General features: G+C 45.0%; 1 protein-coding gene across 3 annotated transcripts in view; it reads left to right on the forward strand.

Annotated features, from left to right (window-relative positions):
• abat (4-aminobutyrate aminotransferase) overlaps window positions 1-23,069 on the forward strand; it is a 70,866-nt gene that overhangs the window by 2,729 nt on the left and 45,068 nt on the right. For 2 of the 3 annotated variants that reach the window (XM_054736689.2, XM_070546955.1), the window contains exons 2-4: window positions 15,945-16,078; window positions 19,485-19,582; window positions 19,761-19,790. In XM_054736689.2, coding sequence (XP_054592664.1) covers window positions 16,009-16,078; window positions 19,485-19,582; window positions 19,761-19,790 — 198 coding nt within the window. In that variant the 5' untranslated portion in view covers window positions 15,945-16,008. Of the gene's footprint in view, window positions 1-15,339; window positions 15,359-15,944; window positions 16,079-19,484; window positions 19,583-19,760; window positions 19,791-23,069 lie in introns of those variants that run through there. The other variant, XM_070546954.1, reaches the window with a different exon arrangement.

Raw genomic sequence — 23,069 nt, forward strand, 5'->3', positions numbered from 1 at the left:
CGTTCCCCACACCAAGCACTGAGACACATCTGCATGTTCACGCAGTCAGTCATATTACGCGGCCAGCTGTGCGGGTGCGCTCCATTCGCGCACCGGCCCCAGCCTCTGGCCAGGCCCAACTCATTCTGCTTCCCCCACAACGTAGGGTGGGACGGGATGTCACGGCGCTGTCGCGACCGCGCTCAGTGACACAGTGCGCGGCTCCATCCGCTGGCATTTTGTCGTACCCGTTCACGGGCCTGGCTCCCACTCATCCTTGGACTCCACTCTCCGCGGTGCGGATCAGCTTCCTCCGGCTGTTCCACACTCGCCCTTTCGAGCGCAGCCCTCCATGGTTCACTCCCAGTTCTCTGGTGCGAGCGATGGTGGTAAGGGCGCGAACCCAGTGCTCAGGCGTTGTTCACGTGACCTCGAACATGCGTCCGCTGTCGGAACGCGCACACGAGTGGCGCCGCCTTTGTCTCATGAGCAAATGGATATCGGAGATCATTCATTGCGGTCACACACTCCATTTTCAGTCCGCTCCTCCTCCCTTCAACGCGATCGTGGAGACGACGTTCACATCACAGGTACAGTCTAAGGCCCTGTTTCTAGAGCTGCGGGAACTTCTGTCCAAGGACGCAATTTCCCAAGCCCCTCGCGGACAAGAGCTCTCAGGCTTCTACTCCCGCTACTTCGTAGTACCAAAGAAGTCGGGAAGAATGAGACCAATTCTCGACCTTTCCCTGTTTAACTGCTCCATAGCAGTGATGCATTTCTGCATGTTAACAATGAGGCAAGTCCTGGAATACGTGCGCTCCGGGGACTGGTTCACGTCAATAGACCTGAAAGACCCATACGTCCACATCCCAGTAATTCCCAAGCTCCGGAAGTTCCTGCGCTTTTCATTTCAGGGAGTTCAATACCAGTTCAATCGTCTCCCTTTTGGCTACTCGCTAGCCCCGCGCACCTTCTCCAAATGTCTGGAGACCACTCTGCAGCCACTGCACACGGTGGGAATGAGGGTTTTATTTTACCTGGACGATCTGCTCCTATGCGCCCGGTTCAAGGACGAGGCGTCAGAGCAAACCAGGAAGTTAATAGAGCATCTGTCAACCCTGGGGTTTTCCATAAACTGGGAGAGGAGCTCCATCCTTCCATTCCAGTCGATTGTGTTTCTCAGGGTGGAGCTGAACGCCTCTCTAATGGGAGCAGGTTTGTCTCCAGCGAAAGCGGCAGATCTCACCACGGTGATCTCCCGCGTGCAACCCCGCAAGATCGTGAGAGCCCAGTTACTCATGAAACTTCTGGGCATGATGGCTGCAGCCCACGCTGTGGTGCCGCTAGGTTTACTGCACAAGAGGCCCCTGCAGCGTTGGTTCTTCCGCCTCCGGGTACACCCGATACGTCAGAAGAGACGTATGTTGAGGGTTTCCCCTTCGGGGGGCGGGGACCTCGCTCACTGGGGGAATCCTTGCATCCCCTCACACGGGGTCTCCATCGGACGTCCTACGTCACACGTATCTGTGTTTACGGATGCGTCACTGTTGGGATTGGGGGGGGGTGCACGTGCTTGTCCCATACGGTGGCAGATCGCTGGCCCTCCCACACGCACAAGCACATAAATGTGTTGGAGCTTATGATAGTGAGGAATGTGATCAGACACTTCGCTGCCCTTCTCGAGGGCCGTCACGTTGAAGTTCACACAGCCAACCAGGTGGCGGCTGCCTACATAAATCGCCAAAGGGGAGTTCGGTCCCTCCCACTATTGCGCGTAGCCACAGATTTGCTGTGTTGGGCACATGTCCACCAGCTGTCCAGCAAAGCCACCTAAATTCCGGGGGTCTTGAATGTGGCAGCAGACGTCCTGTCGAGAAGGGGACCCTGCGACTCCGACTGGCGTCTGCATCCCGCACTGATATCACAGATCTGGATCAGGTTCGGAGAACCATCTGTGGATCTGCTCGCAGCTCGCGAAAACGCTCAGTGTCGCCTGTGGTTTTCCCTGAGTCCCCGGGACCACCCTCCGCGCGGATCGGACGCCTTCTCTCACCAGCCCTGGCCTCATATGCTCCTATATTCGTTTTCCGCCAGTCCCACTGATTCCCCTTCTCCTGGACCGAGTTCGGTCAGAGCGGCTCTCAGTAATTCTGGTGGCTCCCAGACGCTTGTCCGCGTCATGGGTTCCAGACCTGCAAGCGCTACTGTCCGGCTCCCCGTGGAGGGCGGACGCCCTTCTCCAGGCGGATGGGATAATCAAACATCCTCACGGAATAGGCCAACGGCTGTGGGTCTGGCCGCTGAGCGGTCATGCTTAGGGGCTTCTGGCCTGCCGCATGATGTGGTCGCCACGATTCAGAGTGCGCGGGCGCCCTCTACCGTCGCATCTTATGCTGCTAAATGGGCAGCTTTCCAGAACTGGTGCACAGAGCGAAATGTTCAAGCGCTCTCCTGCCAACTGGCGGATGTCCTATCGTTTCTGCAGATACTGATGGACAGAGGCCTCACATTCAGCACTATTAAAACATGTGCTGCAGCTATCTCATCCTGTCGCCAGGGTTTTGGAGGTAGTTCTGTTTTCAATCATCCTCTCACTCAAGTTCCTGTCACTCAGAACTGCCTTGCTGCTGGGCTGGCATCAGTCAAGGGAGTGAGCGACCTAACCGCCCTCCCAATGGCTCCCGCATGCCTCAGGGTCCGGGGAGATGGCGGGTCTGCTGTTTTATGCCCCAACCCAGCCTTTGAGCCCAAAAACATTAATACTACAGAGATTCTTCCCTTAGGCAAGCACTGTCGACCCAGCATCTTTCACACTGGCTATGTGGCGCCATTTCATTCGCTTACACATCATCAGGGCAGGCCTCCTGAGACACTCAGGGCTCACTCAGCCAGAGGGATTTCCTCTGCTATGGCGCTCCACAGTGCTGTGTCGATGGAAGACATTTGTCAGGCTGCTTCATGGGCTTCACCCTGTTCCTTTACTCATTATTATTTACGAGATGTGTCTTCAGGATCCATCACTCGTTCAGTGCTTGGACCTCAGCAGGCTGAGTGAAAGCACCTCATCAGCCTTGCTTGAATGAATTTCATCCTCTTGTGGATGATAGTTTTAGTGGGAACCCCACTCTTCTCTCTGGGTGCCTCAGCCTTTTAAGCCCTGGGTTAAGGCTGAGCATCCCTCACTAAAAGGAGACATGTTGGGTGTGTCCATTGGTTGAGCTAACCAGTGTGGCGTAAACCCATCCAGCTGCGCATTATTCCAATAGCAGCTAGCTTAAGGGCTAAGACTAGACGAAATAGAACGTTGGTTACGTATTGTAACCCCAGATTCTATGAGTCTAGTCGCAGCCCTTAAGCCACTGGCCCCACTGGTTCTGTTAGGACTAAGAGCCATCGGAGGCGAACAGTGGAGTCGCTCCACTTATATACCCACAAGGGGTGCCCACCATTGGTGGGCGTACATTTAAGCTCTTCATGATTGGCTGATGCTGAGATCACCCTTCCAATAGCAGCTAGCTTAAGGGCTGCAACTAGACTCATAGAATCTGGGGTTACGATACGTAACCAACGTTATTAAGAGTGCTTTATAGGGATGTGAATCTTAGAGCATCTCACAATTTGATTCGATTCCGATTCTCGGGGTGCCGATTCGATTCAGAATCGATTCTCGATTCTCAATTTAAATCGATTCACAATCAGTATTAACAAAGAGTGTCAGCTCCAGGATGAACTACTTTGTTGTACAAGTTAGTTAAAGCTATGGGACATTGTTATTTGACTTTAAACTGGTCATGCTCCAAAAATGCAAATTTACAAGGTAAACTAAAGTGATTCTAAAACTGTAAACAGAAACAATCTTTTGACCAAAAGGCAACATTTATTTTTGCTTACCTTGTAAAATATAAAAATCTGTAGTTACCTAACAGTAGCTTTGAAAGTAATACGGTCAAATACTTTTCAAGTATGTGTAAAAACAAGTTACATGAGTAATCCTGAGTACTCATGTATCAACTTAGAAAATTAACATGAGAATATCTCAAATTTCTGAGTATGGAAAAAATTACATTCAAGTGCCCTCTTATCAGCAGATTCAAACATAAATCATCTCAATTTATGGGACCACAAAAGTAAACGGAGTACAGACTCTCCTAACAAAGATCAAAAAAGTGCATCTCAAACCTGTAACATGCCAAATATTTGAGTTCTTGGAATCGATTCTGAACCTTTGTGAATCGATTCAGAATCTTTATAAATAAGAATCCCGATTCAGACTTGAATCGATTTTTTTCTGCACCTCTAGTGCTTTATTTGTGAAAAGACCATTCTTGTTGGCAATGGCTTTATTCTGTCAATGATATGATGCTTCAAACAGTAAGTTAGACATTGTTATGAATTTCTGAGTGGTACAACAAAAGATTTTCCTGTGTGTACAGTCATGGTTGACTGCCATATATCACAGGAAACAAGAATTAGAGCTTCATAGAACAAGTGTTGCAAAAAGATGCTGATTTGACATGGAAGTTTGCTATTTTCCATTGATGAGACTGATTCCCTGGATGTATATATATATATATATATATATATATGTATATACATACATATATATATATATATGTATATATATATTATATAATATATATATATATATATATAATATATATAATTTTCAGTCTATACAAAGTCTGCTTCAGAAGCTTAAATGTCTGTGTGTATATATATCGAGATCAGTAAATATAGGCTATCAGCCATAACACTGAAATAATATCGGTATCGTCACAACATTTCATGTTGGTGCATCCCTAATTCATAGGCATAAAACATTATCTCTCCTAAAAAATTAACCAGACTAATAAAATTGTCATTTTCAAGACATTCACCCCCATATTTAATAATTTGACAATAAAAACATGCTTCCCATAAGGAAGAATGGGGCTAGCTGGTCAGGCTACACCTCAGCAAGTCCTGACCGAGGCCGTTGTGAGCACTGCTGGTCACCAGATTCCTGTCCATGGTCGGCAATCAAGGTTTCAAAGAGATGAACAAGCAGCTCAACCCAGGTTACCACGACAACTACCTACCAGGCCGATTCCATTTTACCACCATGATGGAGAAGAAATTTGAAACAACTTTTAATGTGTGTGTGTGTGTGTGTGTGTGTGTGTGTGTGTGTGTGTGAGAGAGAGACGTGTTTTTGTTTCTCTCTGGACTCAAAATAAACATTACAATATAATGCATGCTAAAATAAAAAGGTTTCTGACTGAAGCATCAAGAAACTAATATTTTTTAAAGCATAAAACATTTTCTTTGTGTGAAATCTTAATATACATTATGTAATATAACAGAATTATTAATCTGGTAAATAAACTAACTTTAAAGGGACTTTACGGAGTTTTGAATTTTTATGCTCGCGATTGCCCCCTCAGGCCAAAAGCGTAACGGCAGCTTCAATAGTAGGCTCGTGCACGAGGCGCGCATATTGTACTTGCACGCTCCTTAATGAAAATAACAGCTGAGACAGTCCCTTGTGTGTGTGTGTGTGTGGCCCGGAGGACAGAGGACAGGAGAACACGCAGCTAATTAATTAAATAATTTGGTTCTGTACCTTTCTCTTCAGCACAGCTGACAAAGGTTTATGATGGGTCAGTCTTCCTGCATGCTCAGATCATTCCCTGCCCTTGCTTTAAAAATTGTTCCAAAATGAAAGTTGAACCCACATCTTTTTTATCTGCAAATTCAATGCCATTCGGTGAGTCTCAAATAAAAATTTGGGCATCTGACTGTAAAAAAATATACAGTTAATGTACAAAAGAAACTCTAAAACAACCATGCTCACATCCAGAACCGAACCCCGGGTCCCTTGCACGGAAGCCCAACGTCTTACTAGGCGATCTAAACGGCCAACACTTTGGATCTGTAACATTTAACAACGTTCAAAGAACGGTTCGGAGGACTATGCCTGAGCGTGAACGCGCATGAAGCAGCCTGCTCGACCCGAGCATCTCTCTTTTTCTGTGATTTTACAGAAAAACAGGCAATCACAGTAAAAATGCCAGGGCTCATTCTACAGGACCAGGGCATTGCAGGAGAACGTATGATAGTCGTTTGTGAAATCCCTAAATCAGTCACAATGAACTTATTAATTTTATTCATCAAGTGTTGAACTTTATAGTCTCCTGTTAGTGTTAACTGGGGAGATGTGTTCCACACAAATAGGATAAACTAGTTTGCGTGCACATGCACAGATTATACGAAGGGGCGTGGCATTGTAAAAGATGTGATGGTTGCCCAAGTCCCTTTTCATCAGGACTGTGCTAACAGAGCTGGGGGCTGAAACTTGCAAGGAGCATAACAGCGGTAGCATGTACATTTAGGAGGCCAGTCGAGACGATGCTGTTTAAAAAGAGCATTTATGTGAGGAATTGTATAATTTAATGGTCATCAGTTGATTGATGCAGTAATCAAACTCTGTTCTGAAGAATCTCTGCGTACATCATGTAGTCTATGATGCTTGTCGGGGTGGGCTGGGACAACTGCACTCGACTTGGATGAACACACGCATGCACACACAGCGGGCTGTACTCACTGAGGTTCTAATAATATATTAGTTTAAAAGCGCTTTTCACAACAACTCAAGTTATCCTCGTTTGAATGCGGTGAAACGACCTGCTGTACCTCCGCGCTGTGAACCTGTTTCCGGCTTCACAGTAGTGTTGTCAAAAAAATCGATACCTAGATATAAATCGATACTAAAAGTGGTATCTAAATAAGATATTCCATCCCTGTGGTATCGATATTATGGACTATTATACACAGCCTTCTTCAAGTACACCGACACACACGACAGCCAGATGCCGTAAAGCAGCCTCCGCCTCCCAGACAAGCAGAAGAAGAAGACGCCGCATGGCTACATAGCAATTTCCCACGCGAGTTGTCTCTGATCCAAGTTTTGTCTGCCAAATAAATAAACAAAAACATAAACAGCGAATTTGGGAGGCGCTTCACGGCCCAACTTAATTAGCATACCAAGTCTGACACGTAGTTGTATATTCACGCTTATGTGCTTAAAGGAAAACTGCCGTTTATTGCAACCCGGACTTAATTTCTAGCATGCAGTACGTTTGTTTACTCACGCTGACAACTTTGGTGCTACTTGGATTCCCCGGGGTATTTAGATCCATCGGCGAATCGCCATCAGTGTATATCCATATAACGGGTGTGGACGGGCACCCGTGGTGCAGCCTCGAAATAAGACACTATCTGCACCAAAACCTCTTCATGTCGAAAGGTTTTGTTAGGAATCATTAACGTGATTCACCTGTTCGTTTGGAGCGGGTCTGGGATTTCTAGACGTAAACAGACTAGCCGCGGCTAATCTAACCGGTGCTTTAATGACGTCACTGCCGTGCGCCAGTCTGTTTTTATTAAGATTACCGGTAGATGTACCTTTGTCCTACTGTGGAGAAATTCGTTTTCTCCCTTTATTGACCAACAGAGTTGTTCAAAAGTACAGAACAAAACATATGGCATTACATCTTATGACAAAAATGCACCTTAAACAGAGTTTAAGCAGCAAAACATCACTCTGCAAATAGTTTATATATAGTGAGACAATTCATGATTTAAAGTGTTAACTTTCGCCAGTTTTTGTATGCACTTTAAAAAATGCTGATACTTGAAAGGTTTAAGCACTTTATACACTTAATTCTTAACATTTAATTTTTGCAATATAAATTGAGGAATGTTATTTTTTAATAAACTTGTTCAATAAATTGGTGTTTTTAAATAGTATCAAAATCGAGTATCGAGTTTTTTTTCCCAGTATCGAATCCAGTTTGAAATTTTAGTATCGTGACAACCCTACTTCACAGACGACCACGTAAGCAACGTTACTGACGAAACTAATTGCCCAGGTGAAGCCATCCAAGATCTATGGCGTTGGGGCTGCTAGGCAGCAGAGTCCCGGGAATGCGCTAACACTATAGCTCTACTGGACCAGCTGGACGGAACGTCACCATGGCAACGTTTCTGGCTTCAGAGACGGCCACGTTTCTTTTAATTCTATAGATTCTGACCCAGTAGGGTGTTGATTAGCCCACCATTGGTTGGGTTTAACAACACATTTATGTATTTTATTTATTCTTTAATTAACCAGGAAGGTCCCATTGAGATTAAAATCTTCATTTTCAAGGCAGTCCTGGCCAAGAAGCAGCAAAAGTTACAGTCACAAATTTTTCTGCTATGCACAAAATTACAGAAGGCAGTTACAACACAGAGAATCCGTCTCAAGGGCTCTCGGTCTTTGGAAGTCTGAATCTGTGATTATCCATCCAGCTTGATCTAACCTTCTGCTACTGTCCAAACTCTTGCACACATCATATAATGAATGGACAAGGTGTTAAATGAAATGTTTTCATTGATTAACTCATATTGTTCATTTCATTATATGATTAAATTATAAAAGTTCATCTTTTGTTCTGTGAAGCAAAGAATAGATAAGACGCAGCTCGGCAGAGAGTCCTTGAAGGAGTAACATAGTCGTCGTCGTCTTCCTCCGCTTATCCGGGTTCGGATCGCGGGGGTAGCATCCCAACTAGGGAGCTCCAGACCGTCCTCTCCCCGGCCACCTCCACCAGCTCCTCCGGCAGGACCCCAAGGCGTTCCCGGACCAGATTGGAGATGTAACCTCTCCCAACGTGTCCTGGGTCGACCCGGGGGCCTCCTGCCGGCAGGACATGCCCGAAACACCTCCCCAGGGAGGCGTCCAGGAGGCATCCTGACCAGATGCCCAAACCACCTCAACTGACTCCTTTCGATCCGGAGGAGCAGCGGTTCTACTCCGAGCCCCTCCCGAATGACCGAGCTCCTCACCCTATCTCTAAGGCTGAGCCCGGCCACCCTACGGAGGAAACTCATTTCGGCCGCTTGTATCCGCGATCTCGTTCTTTCGGTCATTACCCAAAGCTCATGACCATAGGTGAGGATTGGGATGTAGATCGACCGATAAATCGAGAGCCTGGCTTTCTGGCTCAGCTCCCTCTTCACCACGACAGATCGGCTCAGCGTCCGCATCACTGCAGACGCTGAACCAATCCGCCTGTCGATCTCCCGATCCCTCCTACCCTCACTCGTGAACAAGACCCCGAGATACTTAAACTCCTCCACTTGAGGTAGGACCTCTCTCCCGACCCGGAGTTGGCAAGCCACCCTTTTCCAGTTGAGTAACTTGATGTTGACAATCGAAGTATCAACACAGCACTGTGGAATCTTTCTTGCAGCTTGGAAGATTAGAAGATGCACAGAGGCAGATTAGTGTCTGAAGATGACCGGTCTCTGAAAAGGCCAAAATATAGATCACAAACTGACCATTTCTGGACGCTACGCTGTTCATTACAGGGACTAAAAAGACTGCAGGGCTTCAAAGGTTTCGGTCCTAACTCCTCTTGAAATTCTTCCACTTTTATTTCTCTTTCAAGTCAAAGAAACTAAACAGAGAGGGATTAGGTTAGTCCTGATGTGCACTACCAAACCTTTTCTCTACAGACTATTCACGTTCTGCACATGCTGGGAGTGTGATTACTAGGGATGCATTGTGACCAAAATTACCACGGTTTTCGGTATTATCGCTGTATATTTTTTTAAACGTGCTACATTTTCACACAATTAAATAAACCCTGTATGTCAGGAATTATTGTCCTCAGTTTATGTCTAAATTTTGCCTAAAATGTGTTATTTTGTAATTATGTTGTTTATTTGTTTACATTTTTCCCCTTTAGCCTTTAAAATGCCAATATTTGCCCATAACTTCTTATTTTATGTCTGTTTGATGTCATCATTTTAAAAATATTAGTTCAGATGATACTCAGTACTCAAGTAGCCTTCTAATCAGATACTTTTTTACCCTTACTTGAGTAATAAACCCTATATCAGGAAAATATTGTCCTCGGTTTGTGTCCTTCCAGTAAGCTTTGCAGATTTGGGAAAATGTCATCAGGCAGTAATCATTGTTAAATTCATAATTATTCTCGGAGAGAGACCAACTCTTTTCTGCCCCTGGGAGCCCCGTAATGCATAGCGTCATTTCAACATGGCGGTGTCAGCGACACGGTTTATACGCAGGTAGCGGCGCTGCGGCTGCTTTATATAGCGACTCGTTGCATTCTCCCTCAACCCAAATCCTTGGATCACGCATTTTAGCTAAAACGCTAACGTTAGCTTGCCTTGCGTTGGCTGTAGAGTTGTGGGTGATGGTCACGCAGATGTGTCATGAGATTTGAAGCGTTGCTGCCTTTCACAGACACTTTTTCTGCACGTGCTGCAAACAGGATAGCCGTCTTCTATCAACTCCCTCGGCATTCTTCAAATATCTAAAAGATGCCCGTACTTCCGAGGGATAAAAAATGTCCTCCTGAGCGCTGCCGTCTCCTCCTTTGACCATTATTTCAGCTTTAGCTTCAAGAAAGTTTTGGTTGTAAACAGCAAAGCGTGCATGTGCCGCCGGTCCTGCAACTTCAGCAGATGATACGGTGGCTGGTAAGGGTCACCGCGCCTACACCGCAGCCACGGTAAACCCACCAAGATAATATAGTTTTTTTTTTAAAAACAAGACGGTTATTATTATTAACTTTTTTTTTTTTACCGGGGTTTACCGCTACACTGGTTACCGTGACAACCCTACTTGGTCGGTCTGCTTTGATCTATTTTGAAAACTCCGATCAAAACCGATAGGGGCGCTATCGGCCGATTACGATCAAATGCCGATCCATCGGTGCATCCCTAGTGATTACGTCAAGAGCAAATCATCCAGTCAGACTGCCTCATGCCAGTGTGAAACAGGCTTCATTAACAATGTATTCAGATCCAGTACCAGCCTGAAAGTAGGACAATCGCAGATATTCTCTGTTGTCTGCTCACAGCTAAACATTAGCCTGGTGTTAAAGGCAAGTCAATAAACAAACTGCACTACATCCTGGAGTAAAGGACTAACTAGGAAGTTCTGAGGTTTGTGTTACAAATGGGCTAAAACAGCTTTAACTCTACTGTAGCATCCCGTCAGGACTGTAAAAAACTCATCTAGACAGAATTTTCTTTGATTGTGTCAGAATTAAGGCTGCATGTTACAGCCATCCTTAGCTAACGTGTGCAGTAGCTGCACACTCCCTCCTACTAAGGTGTGTTTGGGGGTCAGACGGACCCTCCTGTCCCAAATGTCAATGACCAGTTTAGGTGTAAGTGTTGGGAGCATCATGAGGACGGAGGAGAGCGACACACTAGGGGTGGGCAATATAAACGGTATAAGGTAGAAAGGATACAAAATTGGGTGATGATAGAGTTTTTGGCTATATCGCAATACCGTGATATTGCAGTAACACATGACATCACTAAGATGTGCACCCTGCTGACATTGGGACAACAGAATGGCAGTGACTGCAAGGCATGGAGTGGGCGGAGGAGGAGGCCTATATGCCTCATGTGGCCTATATTTGCCACATGAGGATATTTAAAAGCATGTCATGTTGACATATATAAACAGAGGAAAAAATATATCGCAATATATATCGTTACCGCACATGCTTCAGATTATATCGCAATATAAATTTGAGGCCATATCGCCCAGCCCTACGACACACATCATTTGTCTCAACGTCAACAAACATCAAATTACCACTACTGTAAAACGTTAAAGACACGTCATTCTGTTACACCCAACACCAACATGTGAGTAGACCACAGCCCAGTGTCTCCAGACTCCTTCATCCTGTGGGCCTGATGCTAGGTGATGATGTCACTACACTCAGTCCGTGGCCTGATTTTTTCGCCACTCTGTAACCAACTAAACCTGATGGGTGGGGGGTGGGGTGGGGGTGGGGGGGGGCAGCGCTGAAGCAGCTTTAGATCCTCGTTGTTTGCTGACACAAACATTAACATTAATGCCTCTTCCAGACAAGACAGCGGCCATCCAGCTTGTTCACATCAGTGTGTGGCTCCTGGAGGGTCGTGGCCTACACATAGAACATGATTTAAAGTGCTTCATGGGTTTGGCTCATATTCACTAATAACGTCTGTTTCAGGTAAAAAACAGAACAAATATGCAGCGGATAAAAAACAGTCTAGAAGAACTAACTCCCTGGATGTTTTTGCCACGAGGCTTACGAAGCCCTGCTCCTTTTAGTTTCTCCCCTGGATTGTTGCCATAGTGACAGGGTGGCAGTTCTTAGTTGGTTCTGACTGTGGAATGGCAATGATGGAGGGTACAAGTGGCAACATTATTCACGGGATAAACAAATGTGCTAAATCTTATGGTTTCATCACAACTCAGTGTCTGCGTATAACTAACAAGTTCTAATTTCCTACAGAGGAACTAAAACAAGACTGTTGAACTGTAGCTAATAAAGCCTAAACTGTCTCCCGCCAGAGCGGAGCTGCCCCGCTGCCAGTTCACACTGTGAGAAGGGAAAATAGGTCTTTGATTTATCTGAAAGCGTGGAGCCGCAAGCATATTTAGAAGAGCAAAAATAGAAAATACTGAAAGGATGCTCCTTCATCCTGGTAGACCAGACGGTGTTAATGGAGGATTCCTTTGATTATTAATTCTGTGTTTAGGAAATGAGGACAACCATCTGTCCCTGTTTATCTGTTTAGGTACATAGTAACTGCAGTAACTATACCAGTAATTGAGAATACAACGCAGCAGATCCACCTCATAAGGAGCTGACTTTTATTTAGTTGTTGAGTTCTGATTTTCATTGTTTATAGAAGCTACTAGAGAACACTGGCCTCCCACATAAACGTGCTGGAACTGCTGCCAGTTTAGTTCAGACACCGCCTCTCTGCTCAAGGGTCTTCGTGTTTTCATTCACATGGACAATCAGGTAGCAGCAACACAGGAGTGGGGTTCATTCAGCTCCACTCCAGCGTGAGGCCAGGAGAGTGCTGTGCTTGGCTCTTGTACACCTGCTGTTAATCAGGGCAATCTTCATTCTGGGTGTCCTGAACGTGGGGGCGGACATCATGTCCAGGGTAGGTACAGTGTCACTCAGATTGCCCCCCCCCCCCCCCCCCGATCTTATTGTTCGGGTCTGGAACAGGTACGGGAAAGCCCCAGTGGACTTGGACGCCGTGTGCAAGAACACGTTGTGTCAGTTGTGGTTCTTGAGAACACTTGACGAGCTTCCACTGGGAGTGGACACGTTCTCCCACTAACCATGGCCCAGGCAGATTCTTCATGCATTCCCACCCAGGACCGCTGGTTCTGCGGTTCCTGGATCGGGTTTGGGCAGAGCAGCTATCAGTAATGATGGCTCCCAGGCGCAGTTCTGTACCGTGGTTTGTAGATCTACAGCTGCTCGTAGCAGCCTGGATGTGGCAGCTGCAATGGAGGGAGGCCTTTCTCCTCCAAGTTGACGGGGGATCAGCCACCCCCCAGCAATAGGCCAGCAACTTTGGGTTCAGCTGCTGAACGAATGCTCTTAGACACCTCAGGGCTCTCTCATGATGAAGTATGCACAACTCCATTCTTTCTCCAATAAAGCATTCTATTCTCCTAAAGCCGGGTTTCCAGGAGCGCTACTCATCCTAAAACAGCTCTGTACAGCATGGTTTGAGGGGGGATTTTACTCTTGAAAAAGAGCATGAGGGGATCAGTAAACAGTGTAAGGTAACCTGTATGCTCCACAGAAGCACGACTCGGTTGAAAAATGGTGGTGTTGCTGGACATTTTGCTCAGTTTTATGGCATTTTGTCATACTCTCTGAACCAGGAAATGGCTGCAAGCAGTGAATCAGAAGGCAAAAAAACTCGGGAGCAACCATTGACTCCGCCCCCTAGCCAGTCAGCGGCCAGAGTAACGATGCCAGCCCGACTCAGCCTTGCCAGGTACCTCAACGGGTACCTGACGCAGGGACTAAAAATGGGGAAGAAAGTAGAGGGAAAATACCGAACCTGAGTAGCGCTTCTGGAAAACCTCCTTAAATGGCTGTTTTTCAGTGCTGATGTGAGGAGCAGGGTGTAGACCCCCTCTTTTGTCTGTTAACCAATATTTTCTGCCTTCTGCAGGTGCTGATGGATAGAGGTGTAGCCGTCAGCACCATTAAAACGTGCTGCAGCAGTCTCCTGTTTTCAGGGGTTTGCAGACTGATCAGTTTTTAATCATCCACTCATGAAATGTTAACTGAGAGGTGTTAGAAGACACAGACCCGTGTCCCGCTTGCGAGTCCCTCATTGGGAATTAACAGTGATTTGACACACTTTGGCTAAAACACTGTTTGAGCCACGGTTCAGGATTTGCTCAAGTTCCTGTCGCCTTGCTGCCAGCTCTAACTTCTGTTAAAAAAGTGAGCGACCTAGCTGCCTTCTCTGTGGCCCTGTTATCAGTCCTTTAAAAAAGTGGGCCTCTCTGGTCCAGGGTGGCTTATTAGCCTTTGGAAATGTTTAACGGTCCTCAGTCCATTTTATTGACCCTTTGCACGAGGTGTCACTCCGCTCACGGGACCGCCTCCTTCTCTGTGATGAATGGCAGGAAGACCGTTTACACATGTTGAAACTCCTGGGAAGTTAGTCCTAACAAGCCAGTTTGCAGCTTTTTAGCGCTTCTATGTATTTGATTCAACAATAAAATGGTAATAGGTTGGCTGCGCTAACAGACAAGGGTGTAAACTACACTCACGTCTTTTTTTTGAACAACTTTGATGGAGACCAAAGATGGAGATGAGCCGCAGCGGTAACGGACTAACAGCCTTCAAAGGATTTTCAGATTTGCCGCGAACACGAACCGAGTGAAAAGCTGTTGTAACACGTCCGGCGGGTGAACTCTGGCAGTCGGCAACCTGTTTACATCTGTGAACCGCAGCGGGGAGGATGTAAACTAATGTTCGTAAACTTACGTTTTGTTAACACTGTCCTCTATGAGCATCCCCTAGGTGTGCTAAAACTTCACACGCATGAACTGGGCTTGAACCAGTAGAAGACTAAACTGGCAGAAAAAAAAACATCCTCAGTCATCAAATTAGGCCTCAGTTCAATACTGCCGGATAGTGTGGCATAGTGGAGCCACGTGATAAGAGGACGTAGGTGCAAAGGGTCAGTACCGAGCTGGGGCCTGGCCCGTAGGTGGGGTAGTGATCGGTGGCAACCCTTAAAGGGCTTTACCTTTACTCGTAGAGTCTGGGCTACACAACCATTGTTTCTCCATAATCAACGTGCATGTGGCAGGGCGAGCCTCTGTTCCAACTCTGCTGCGGTTCAATCTCAGCCATCCCTCATGTAACTCCCCCGCCCCGCCAGCCTGGTAGATGCAGTCTTGTGTAACTCTCACAACCTAAACCAGTTTCATCCAGTTCACGAGTCGTTGCTGAGAGACTGTCTGAGTGTGCATGAATGTGTGGTGAGTTGTGTGTGTGTACACAGTGTGTGAATGTGCGTGTGTGAATGTGTGTGTTTGTGTGTGTGTGTGTTTAGGGGTTGGGGTTTTCTATTCTGTGTGAAGGGGATAACCAGAATGTTCCTGCTGGCCGCGTTACATAAGAGATGAAAAAAGAGAAGGAGCTGCTGTGTTCAACACCTCTCTCCTCGACACTGGAGCAGAAGTTTGATGTTTTGTTGTTCTCCTGTGTGCACCACTGAGATCAGCTGCATTATGCAGCAATGTGCTTTTGCTCAGATGACATGAGTGGCTCCACAGGCTCTGAAATGTCACAAGTTGTCTAAAACACACACTTCATATTTAAGAAGTCAGTGAACATGGTGGGTCGCTACCGTAGGTAATATTTGACTCTACCATGTGATGAGCTGTGATTCTCCGCTGAGCTGAGCTGGGTTCAGAAGTGCTGCTGCTGTCTTTAGCCAGCCCACCAGCAGAAATCAGACCTTTGCCTCCTCTGATTTCTCTCTGCCAGCTGTCCTTCTGCCTGGTTTTCTGTCCTTCCCTTCCACGGGAAACATCATAACTTCCCTCCTCTGTTTGTCTGCAGGTGGCTGAGTGAAGCCAGTCACTCGGGTCTCACACACGTCCTCCTGTCAGCGGCTGCATTAGTCATGGCGACCTCCTTGATCAGCCGTCAGCTCACTCTCTCCCTGCAAAACAACTTTCGTCTCAGCGCTGCAGGTAAACCCGGCACAAACACCTTGGATAGATGAACCAGAATGTAAACGAGCAATTTGTTCAGCTAATAAGAATTTTACAACAAATTCCTTAGTTTCCTCGTTGCTTTTCAGTTTTTACGAAGAGATCTTCCCTTTGAGCTCTGCTATGACCTATAAAAATGTTTTTGCAATCCAACATGGAACTCTGTCCAGGAAGCCTGTTCTTCAGTAAAGCACATAAAGATTTCCCACCTGGCTTTAATGCTCATGGTTGCTGTGTGAGTGGACTTTGATCCCTTCTCACCTCTAAACGTAAAATACCGATATCTGTGATGTTCTCAGAGAAACAAAGATGTACAAAGGGCAGTGCTTTATAATCAATATGAATGTTTGACTGTGCTTAGCAATTTGTGATTGTGGTGTCAAAGGTCGTTCAGTCAGCACTCAGGAACTCCATGTTTGGCCACACACAAAGACAGGAAACATGATTACCCAGAACCATTACAGTGACTTCAGGTTCGTGAAGCAGGAGATTATTTATTATTATTATTAATTATTTAGATTTTTAACCATCCTGGCTACAACAGAGTAGCTTTATTATACTTTTAGTTTGAAGTTTTGACATTTTAAATTTGAGCATTACACGTTTAAACTGATCTTCACATTTATCAGAAACAATAATAAGTACATAAGACAAATACTATCATGGTACAATCGTAAATGGCTTTATAGTAGGGATGGACAATACATCGGCATCAGTATCGGTATCGGCCCGATAAATGAAACCGGGCCGATATTAACAACCGATAGTTTTTCCATCTCATCTCCATTTGTTTGCCTGTTTCAGAGGGTGAGGGGATGATGTGTAATTGCTAAGTCTTGTGAATGAAATCATCTCAGAACTGTAGATGTGTGTGTATGTGTGTGTTGTGTGTACATAATAATGTAAATTCAGCTTCAATAATTTAATTCAGTACAAAATCTGCTGATTTTAGACGTATTAATGTCAGTATATCGGTATCGGCCATAACAGTGATATTAATATCGGATATCGTGTCGGCCCCAAAATTTCATATCGGTGCATCACTGCTTTCTAGCGTTCTAAAACCTCACCAAGAGTCTTCACAACACATCCAGTCATTCACACACTGGTGGTGATGAGCTTCACCGTAGCCACAGCTGCCCTAGGGCACACTGACAGAAGCGAGGCTGCCCGAGGCGCCACCGGTCTCCCCGACCACCACAGGCAGGCCAAGTATCTTGCCCAAGTACACCAACGGTGACAGATGGGGCCCGAATCTGCAACCCTCCGGTTGGTACGCTTAGCCTGGCGGGTGACCAAGCAAAGCCTGGCAGAAACCCTGCTATTACTTCCACAATGAAAAGCAAAACTGGAGGACAGGACTAGGGCTGCAACAACGAATCGATAAATTCGATGAAAATCGATTACTAAAAGCGTTGGCAACGAATTGCGTCATCGATTCGTTGTGTCGCACAACTCTTCCATGTCATTTTGTAAAATTTGCCTTACTTGACGCCTCTTTCCGGAGTATTTCACTGAACTGATGGCACCATCTAGTGGCAGCTAAGCGTGTCACACTCCTTCCATTTTTTAAAGATGGCGACTTCACGTTTCTTGTTAATAAATGTGCTTCTGTAGCCGACACACAGCGAAAACACGTTGTTTTACGAGTATTATTCTCATGTCATGTTGTGTTCTCATATATTTATGTTTTAAAGACTTGCTTGTCCGTGAAAAGTTCATCAACTCTGCATCAGCCAAGGGATTCCTTAAATTTGAAGCATGTAAGCGGTAGTCTAACGCTATTGGTTAGTTCTGGTCGGCGCTCAGTTTCCTATTTCACGGCGCTCTGCAGGACGGGGTGCATGCTTAGCAAAAAAAAAGACGAATTGCTCACATTATATCGCAGTACATGATAAGATAATCACTTTTACAGATTTCTGAAAAATCTTACCTAATTTCTGAAAGGGGAAAACTCCGGTGGCACGTAAAGTGTAGAATTATTCAGTCCTACAGCAGTGGGACTGATTAGCCATCATGTTTATGTATTTAGCAGATGCTTTTGTTCAAAGCGACTTACAGGTGATAATCAAGCCAGCAGGTTGCCCTTGAGGCTAACACAACAAACAGCACTGAGTCAATCCTAGGTAGAAGTGAGGCAGCATAATGAATCTTAAAGGGAAGCGAACAAGGAGTGGACCGTAGAGTGGGGGGACGGGTGCTCTCTGAAGAGCTGGGTCTTCAGGAGATTCTTGAAAATGGACAAAAACGCTCCTGTTCTGGTAGTGCTTGGTAGGTCGTTCCACATGAAGAGTCTGGATTGTCTTGAGCGTGGTGTAGGCACCACTAGCCGACGATACTTTGGTGACCGTAGTGGCCGAGCCGTGACATAAGCCTTTACAAGAGGATTCAGTTAGATGGGAGCCGTACCAACCAGGACTTTGTATGCTAGTGTTAGCGATTTGAGCTAGCGGTAGCCAAAGAAGCTCAACGAACATGTTCTCTTTTAGGCTGATTGAAGACCAGATGTGTTGCTGCATCACACCCATCAGTTTTACATCTGGGATGTTTGAAAACAAATAAATATGTTATTTTTATTACGTTTTCATGTTCATGTTAAAAGGACAACCAACCACATCTGCTCTAAAACTAAAACACTTTTATTCAGTTAGATATCAACTTTCTGTATACCACTTAATCATCAGTCATCGTTTCCAAGTTGTTTTTGCTCCGTAAATGTGAATGTAAAAGAAACAATCGTCTGCTGCAACATTTATAAACATTTGATCCAGTTTGAAGGCAGGAAAAAACATTACCTTGTCTTCAAAGCTCTTTCTGTTTTTAGAGTTTGTTCGTGTACATTTCTCGTCATTTTCTGTAAAGAATTGGGAGAAAAGACAACGTGACTTCCCAGTCAAACGATGTGTGTGTGTGTGTGTGTGTGTGTGGGGGGGGGGTGGAGCTATAGTTGTTCAAATTTCCAAATCTTCTCCTCCTTCCCTTATAATGCCAAGCTTTAATATCATGAGTTTGTTTCTGAAGTGATGCCGTTGTTACTTACTCACTGTCCCAATAAGGAGCTAGCATGTATCGTTTTGTAACCCAAAGCAGACCCTTAACTTGCCTTCATAGTTACGAATGAAGGTGGGCACACACAGTTTAAAACATTTGTCTTCATGTGGTTTTGGCACCTTGTCGTGGATTATCCTGCTTGCAGCGTTATCCTCTGCAGGTTCTGCTGCGATCATGTGAAAAATGTCGACGTGAACTCTGTTTTTGTTACCCTGACATGGAAGTGATTCAGTGGGCTTTAAGTCAGGAAGCATCACACCCTATTCTTTAGTGAGTTTGAACCTGTGTCACTCCTCCTGTGCTGATTGACCAGTGTTTTATGTTCTTTCAACAGGGAGCAGATACATCAGTAAGGCTGCAGCAAAGGCCCAGCTGGACTACGACTATGACGGGCCTCTAATGAAAACCACAGTCCCTGGGCCACGATCACAAGTAACACACACACACACACACACACACACACACACACACACACACACACACACACACACACACACACACACACACACACACACACACACACACACACACACACACACACACACACACACACACACTCTCCTCCTGCCATTGACTTGGATGATCTTTAACCACCCTGTTTTATCTGCAGGAGCTGATGAAACAACTGGGAGAAGTTCAGGTGAGTGATATGAAAGCATGACTTTAGACTGCTGTGGTTTCTTTAAAGAATCCTGGGTTCCCACAACAGAACCACAACATTATGGACAGCTTTGCCCGAGCTGGGAGTGACCAAAACCAAGCAACTATTGCTTGGTTTGAGTGCTCTCTCCATATCCAGCTAGGGATGGGTACCTTTGACATCTGAATCGATCCGGTACTAATTCCCGGTACCTAGGAATCGATACCGGTACTTAAAGGTACCAATTTTTGATACTTTTGAGTGTTTAATATTTTAATTCTCTTTTATAATTAGATATATATTTTTCTCAATATATAACCATATTTGATAAATATCACGATAAATAACATTCAACTGTTTGTATTTTATCATCGTCCTTGTAGTTTTATAAGCTGATAATTAAACTGAAGCAAACATCTTTACTGTGAACTAAATTTACTGTGTATCTTCATTCCTTTTGCCATCTTTTTTCAATTGATTTTTCCTACTGGGAAGTTAGAATTTCCGAGGAGAAAGCGAACGCACCATTAGCTGATAACAATGGTGGCATAGGAAGCTAACATACCAAGCTAACATTATCTTAAACAGTTTATTTAACTGCTGGAGCAGATTTAAACGATGATGCCTCACACTTAGATCGTTGTTGCTGGTTTCATCTTCACCCAGTTACCCATCACATTTAGTGAAGTGGATCCAAGCTTTAGCGTTCGTTCTTTCTACCATGCTGCTCTGTTTACAACTCGCTCGCAGCGACCGATGACATAACGCTCTTGTGCATGCACAGCTGTCTAGGCAAGTTCTCGTTGTGAAGGACGAATACCGAAACGAGGCACCGTTTCAAATGAAGTGAATCGGTGCTCGGTCGGTACCTTAAAAAGTACCGAATTCGGTACCCATCCCTATATCCAGCGTGATGAAACTGTAGGGCAGGATCCTCTCGTTGAAAAGGCTGAACTGAAAACAATCACTTTAACAGCCATCACAAGGATTATATTTGTATTGTCAACACACATTTCACAAAACACGATCCATCCTATAATAATTTAGAGGCACGCTGCACAGATGGAGCTGCCTCTATGACGGGAAATAGTCACTGCCTGGTACACAGGCGAGCTCCGGCTATGACAGACACAGTTAGTGATAAATTAACTGAAAGTTTAACGAAGATTTTGCTTCAGGATTCCGACTTAATTCTTATCACAAACAAAAACAAAATGTATCTGCTTCTCCATGAAAGAGTCTGCTGCACCAGCGCATCCGCGGGGTCTTAAAAAGTCTTAAAAGTCCTGAATTTGGTTAAAGGCAAGTTAAGACCCTTAAGTCTTAAAAAAGTCTTAAATGGATTTAGTACAGTCTTAAATTTGGTTCGTATTGACGTGAATTTAAAATACGTTTGTCTCATACTTGCAAACTTGACGCTTTTCAGTGAAAATTGCCGTTAATTGCCAAATGTAACGTTCACGTGAATCAAAGAGTTTTTGTTTTAGGGAAGGTGAGTCTTTGGTCGGGTTTCAGTCGCTCTTTATTAGAATCAGTTTCAGAAAAACGAGGAGTGTTCATCCTCTTCACAAACCATCATTGTTAGTGGATCACAAGTTGTCATTTGACCAGTCACAGAGACAGCTGGGCAAAAACACGATGCGGTAGCCGGTATCACGGCACCACTGCTACTGTTGCTTCAACATCTCGCTGCGGCTGGAGCTTAAAGTTCGTAAAATCAAACAAATCCCCTCCAGATACGTCAGTTTTCTGTCCAGAACTTTAGCAGGTCTGTCTCCTTTCAGTGTCAGCCTTAACCGATGTTCCCCGAGGCTTGTGCTTTTTTTTGGGGGGGGGGGGGTTGAGTTAAAGTGTTGTTTCAGTGAGGTGTTATCAGTGAAAGTAAACATAAATAGATCTAAAGATGTTACGGGTACTCTTACCATCATTCTGTTGTGGAAAGTCAGCACAAATATTCAGTGAAAACGTAAAAAAGCTGCTTAAACCTTCATTATTTTATAGTGGGCCTGTCTATATTTATAAAATCAGTTGATTTTTTAAAGTAACTGTAACTAAAGTTACTCAGAGCCACAGTAGAAGGTCCAGTCTGAGTTAAGCTGTGGTAGCTGGAGAGGAGCTGAGAAACAGCATTAAAACTTTTGCTGTTTGCTTGTTTAAGATGAATTCAAATAGAATATATAAAACATCAATTATATAATAACTTTATGTGTATTTAACGGTGATGTTGGAGATAAAAGGCAGAATAGATCTTTTTACTTAAAAAGCGCCCAAAATAAGTACGTATGCTAACCCTACAGGGGGAGTTAATTTAGTTGTCACTTTTTTCACAGACTCTGAGTTCACAGGTATGAAAAATAGATGCGTGCAAACTAATAAAATTATTTTTTGTTCTTCTGTGCGCTCTTTTTGCATTTTTGCACCACGTGGCTTTACGTATTATTGCTACCGCCTCGCTGTCCCGGATGTGGCGTAACCCGACGTGAAGTGGAGAATGAGTGGTGAACAGTTGATTAGTTCTTTGTTATAAAGTCTTACTTTTATTTTTAGAAGGTCTTAAAAAGTCTTGAAAATGTCTCAAATTTAATTTTGAGATCCCTGCGTATACCCTGTGCAAACACCTTGACCATTTCTATAAGTTCTACAAGTTCAGGAAGAGAAATACTTTGGAAGTATTTTAGACTCTCAGTTAAATTTTAAAAGTCATGTTAAAAAAACCATTGATGTGGGTAGGAACGTAGATCGGCGACGAGCTTTGGGTAGTGACTGACGAGATCGCGGATACAAGCGGCCGAAATGAGTTTTCTCCGCAAGGTGCCTGGGCTCTCCCTTAGAGATAGGGTGAGAAGCTCGGTCATCCGGGAGGGGCTCAGAGTAGACCCGTTTCTCCTCCACATCGAGAGGAGCCAGTTGAGGTGGCTCGAGCATCTGGTCAGGATGCCTCCCTGGTGAAGTTTTCCGGGCACGTCCAACTAGGAGGAGACCTAAAGGTAGACCCAGGACACGGTGGAGGGACTATGTCTCTCACCTGGCCAGGGAACACCTTGGGATTCCCCCGGAGGAGCTGGCCCAAGTGGCAGGGGAGAGGGAAGCCTGGGTCTCTCGCCTTAGGCTACTGCCCCCGCGACCCGACTCCGGATAAGCGGATGGAAATGGATGGATGTTAAAAAACCTGCTAGGTTGTCAGATCAAATATGAACAGTTTTAAAATCATAAGATACTTCCTGACGTCGGAATGTGCACATATATTTTAAACTCTGTGATCTTTTCTCGTCTGTCTTA

The sequence above is a fragment of the Nothobranchius furzeri genome, chromosome 18, assembly GCF_043380555.1.
Source record: "Nothobranchius furzeri strain GRZ-AD chromosome 18, NfurGRZ-RIMD1, whole genome shotgun sequence".
NCBI classification, from domain to species: Eukaryota; Metazoa; Chordata; class Actinopteri; order Cyprinodontiformes; family Nothobranchiidae; genus Nothobranchius; species Nothobranchius furzeri.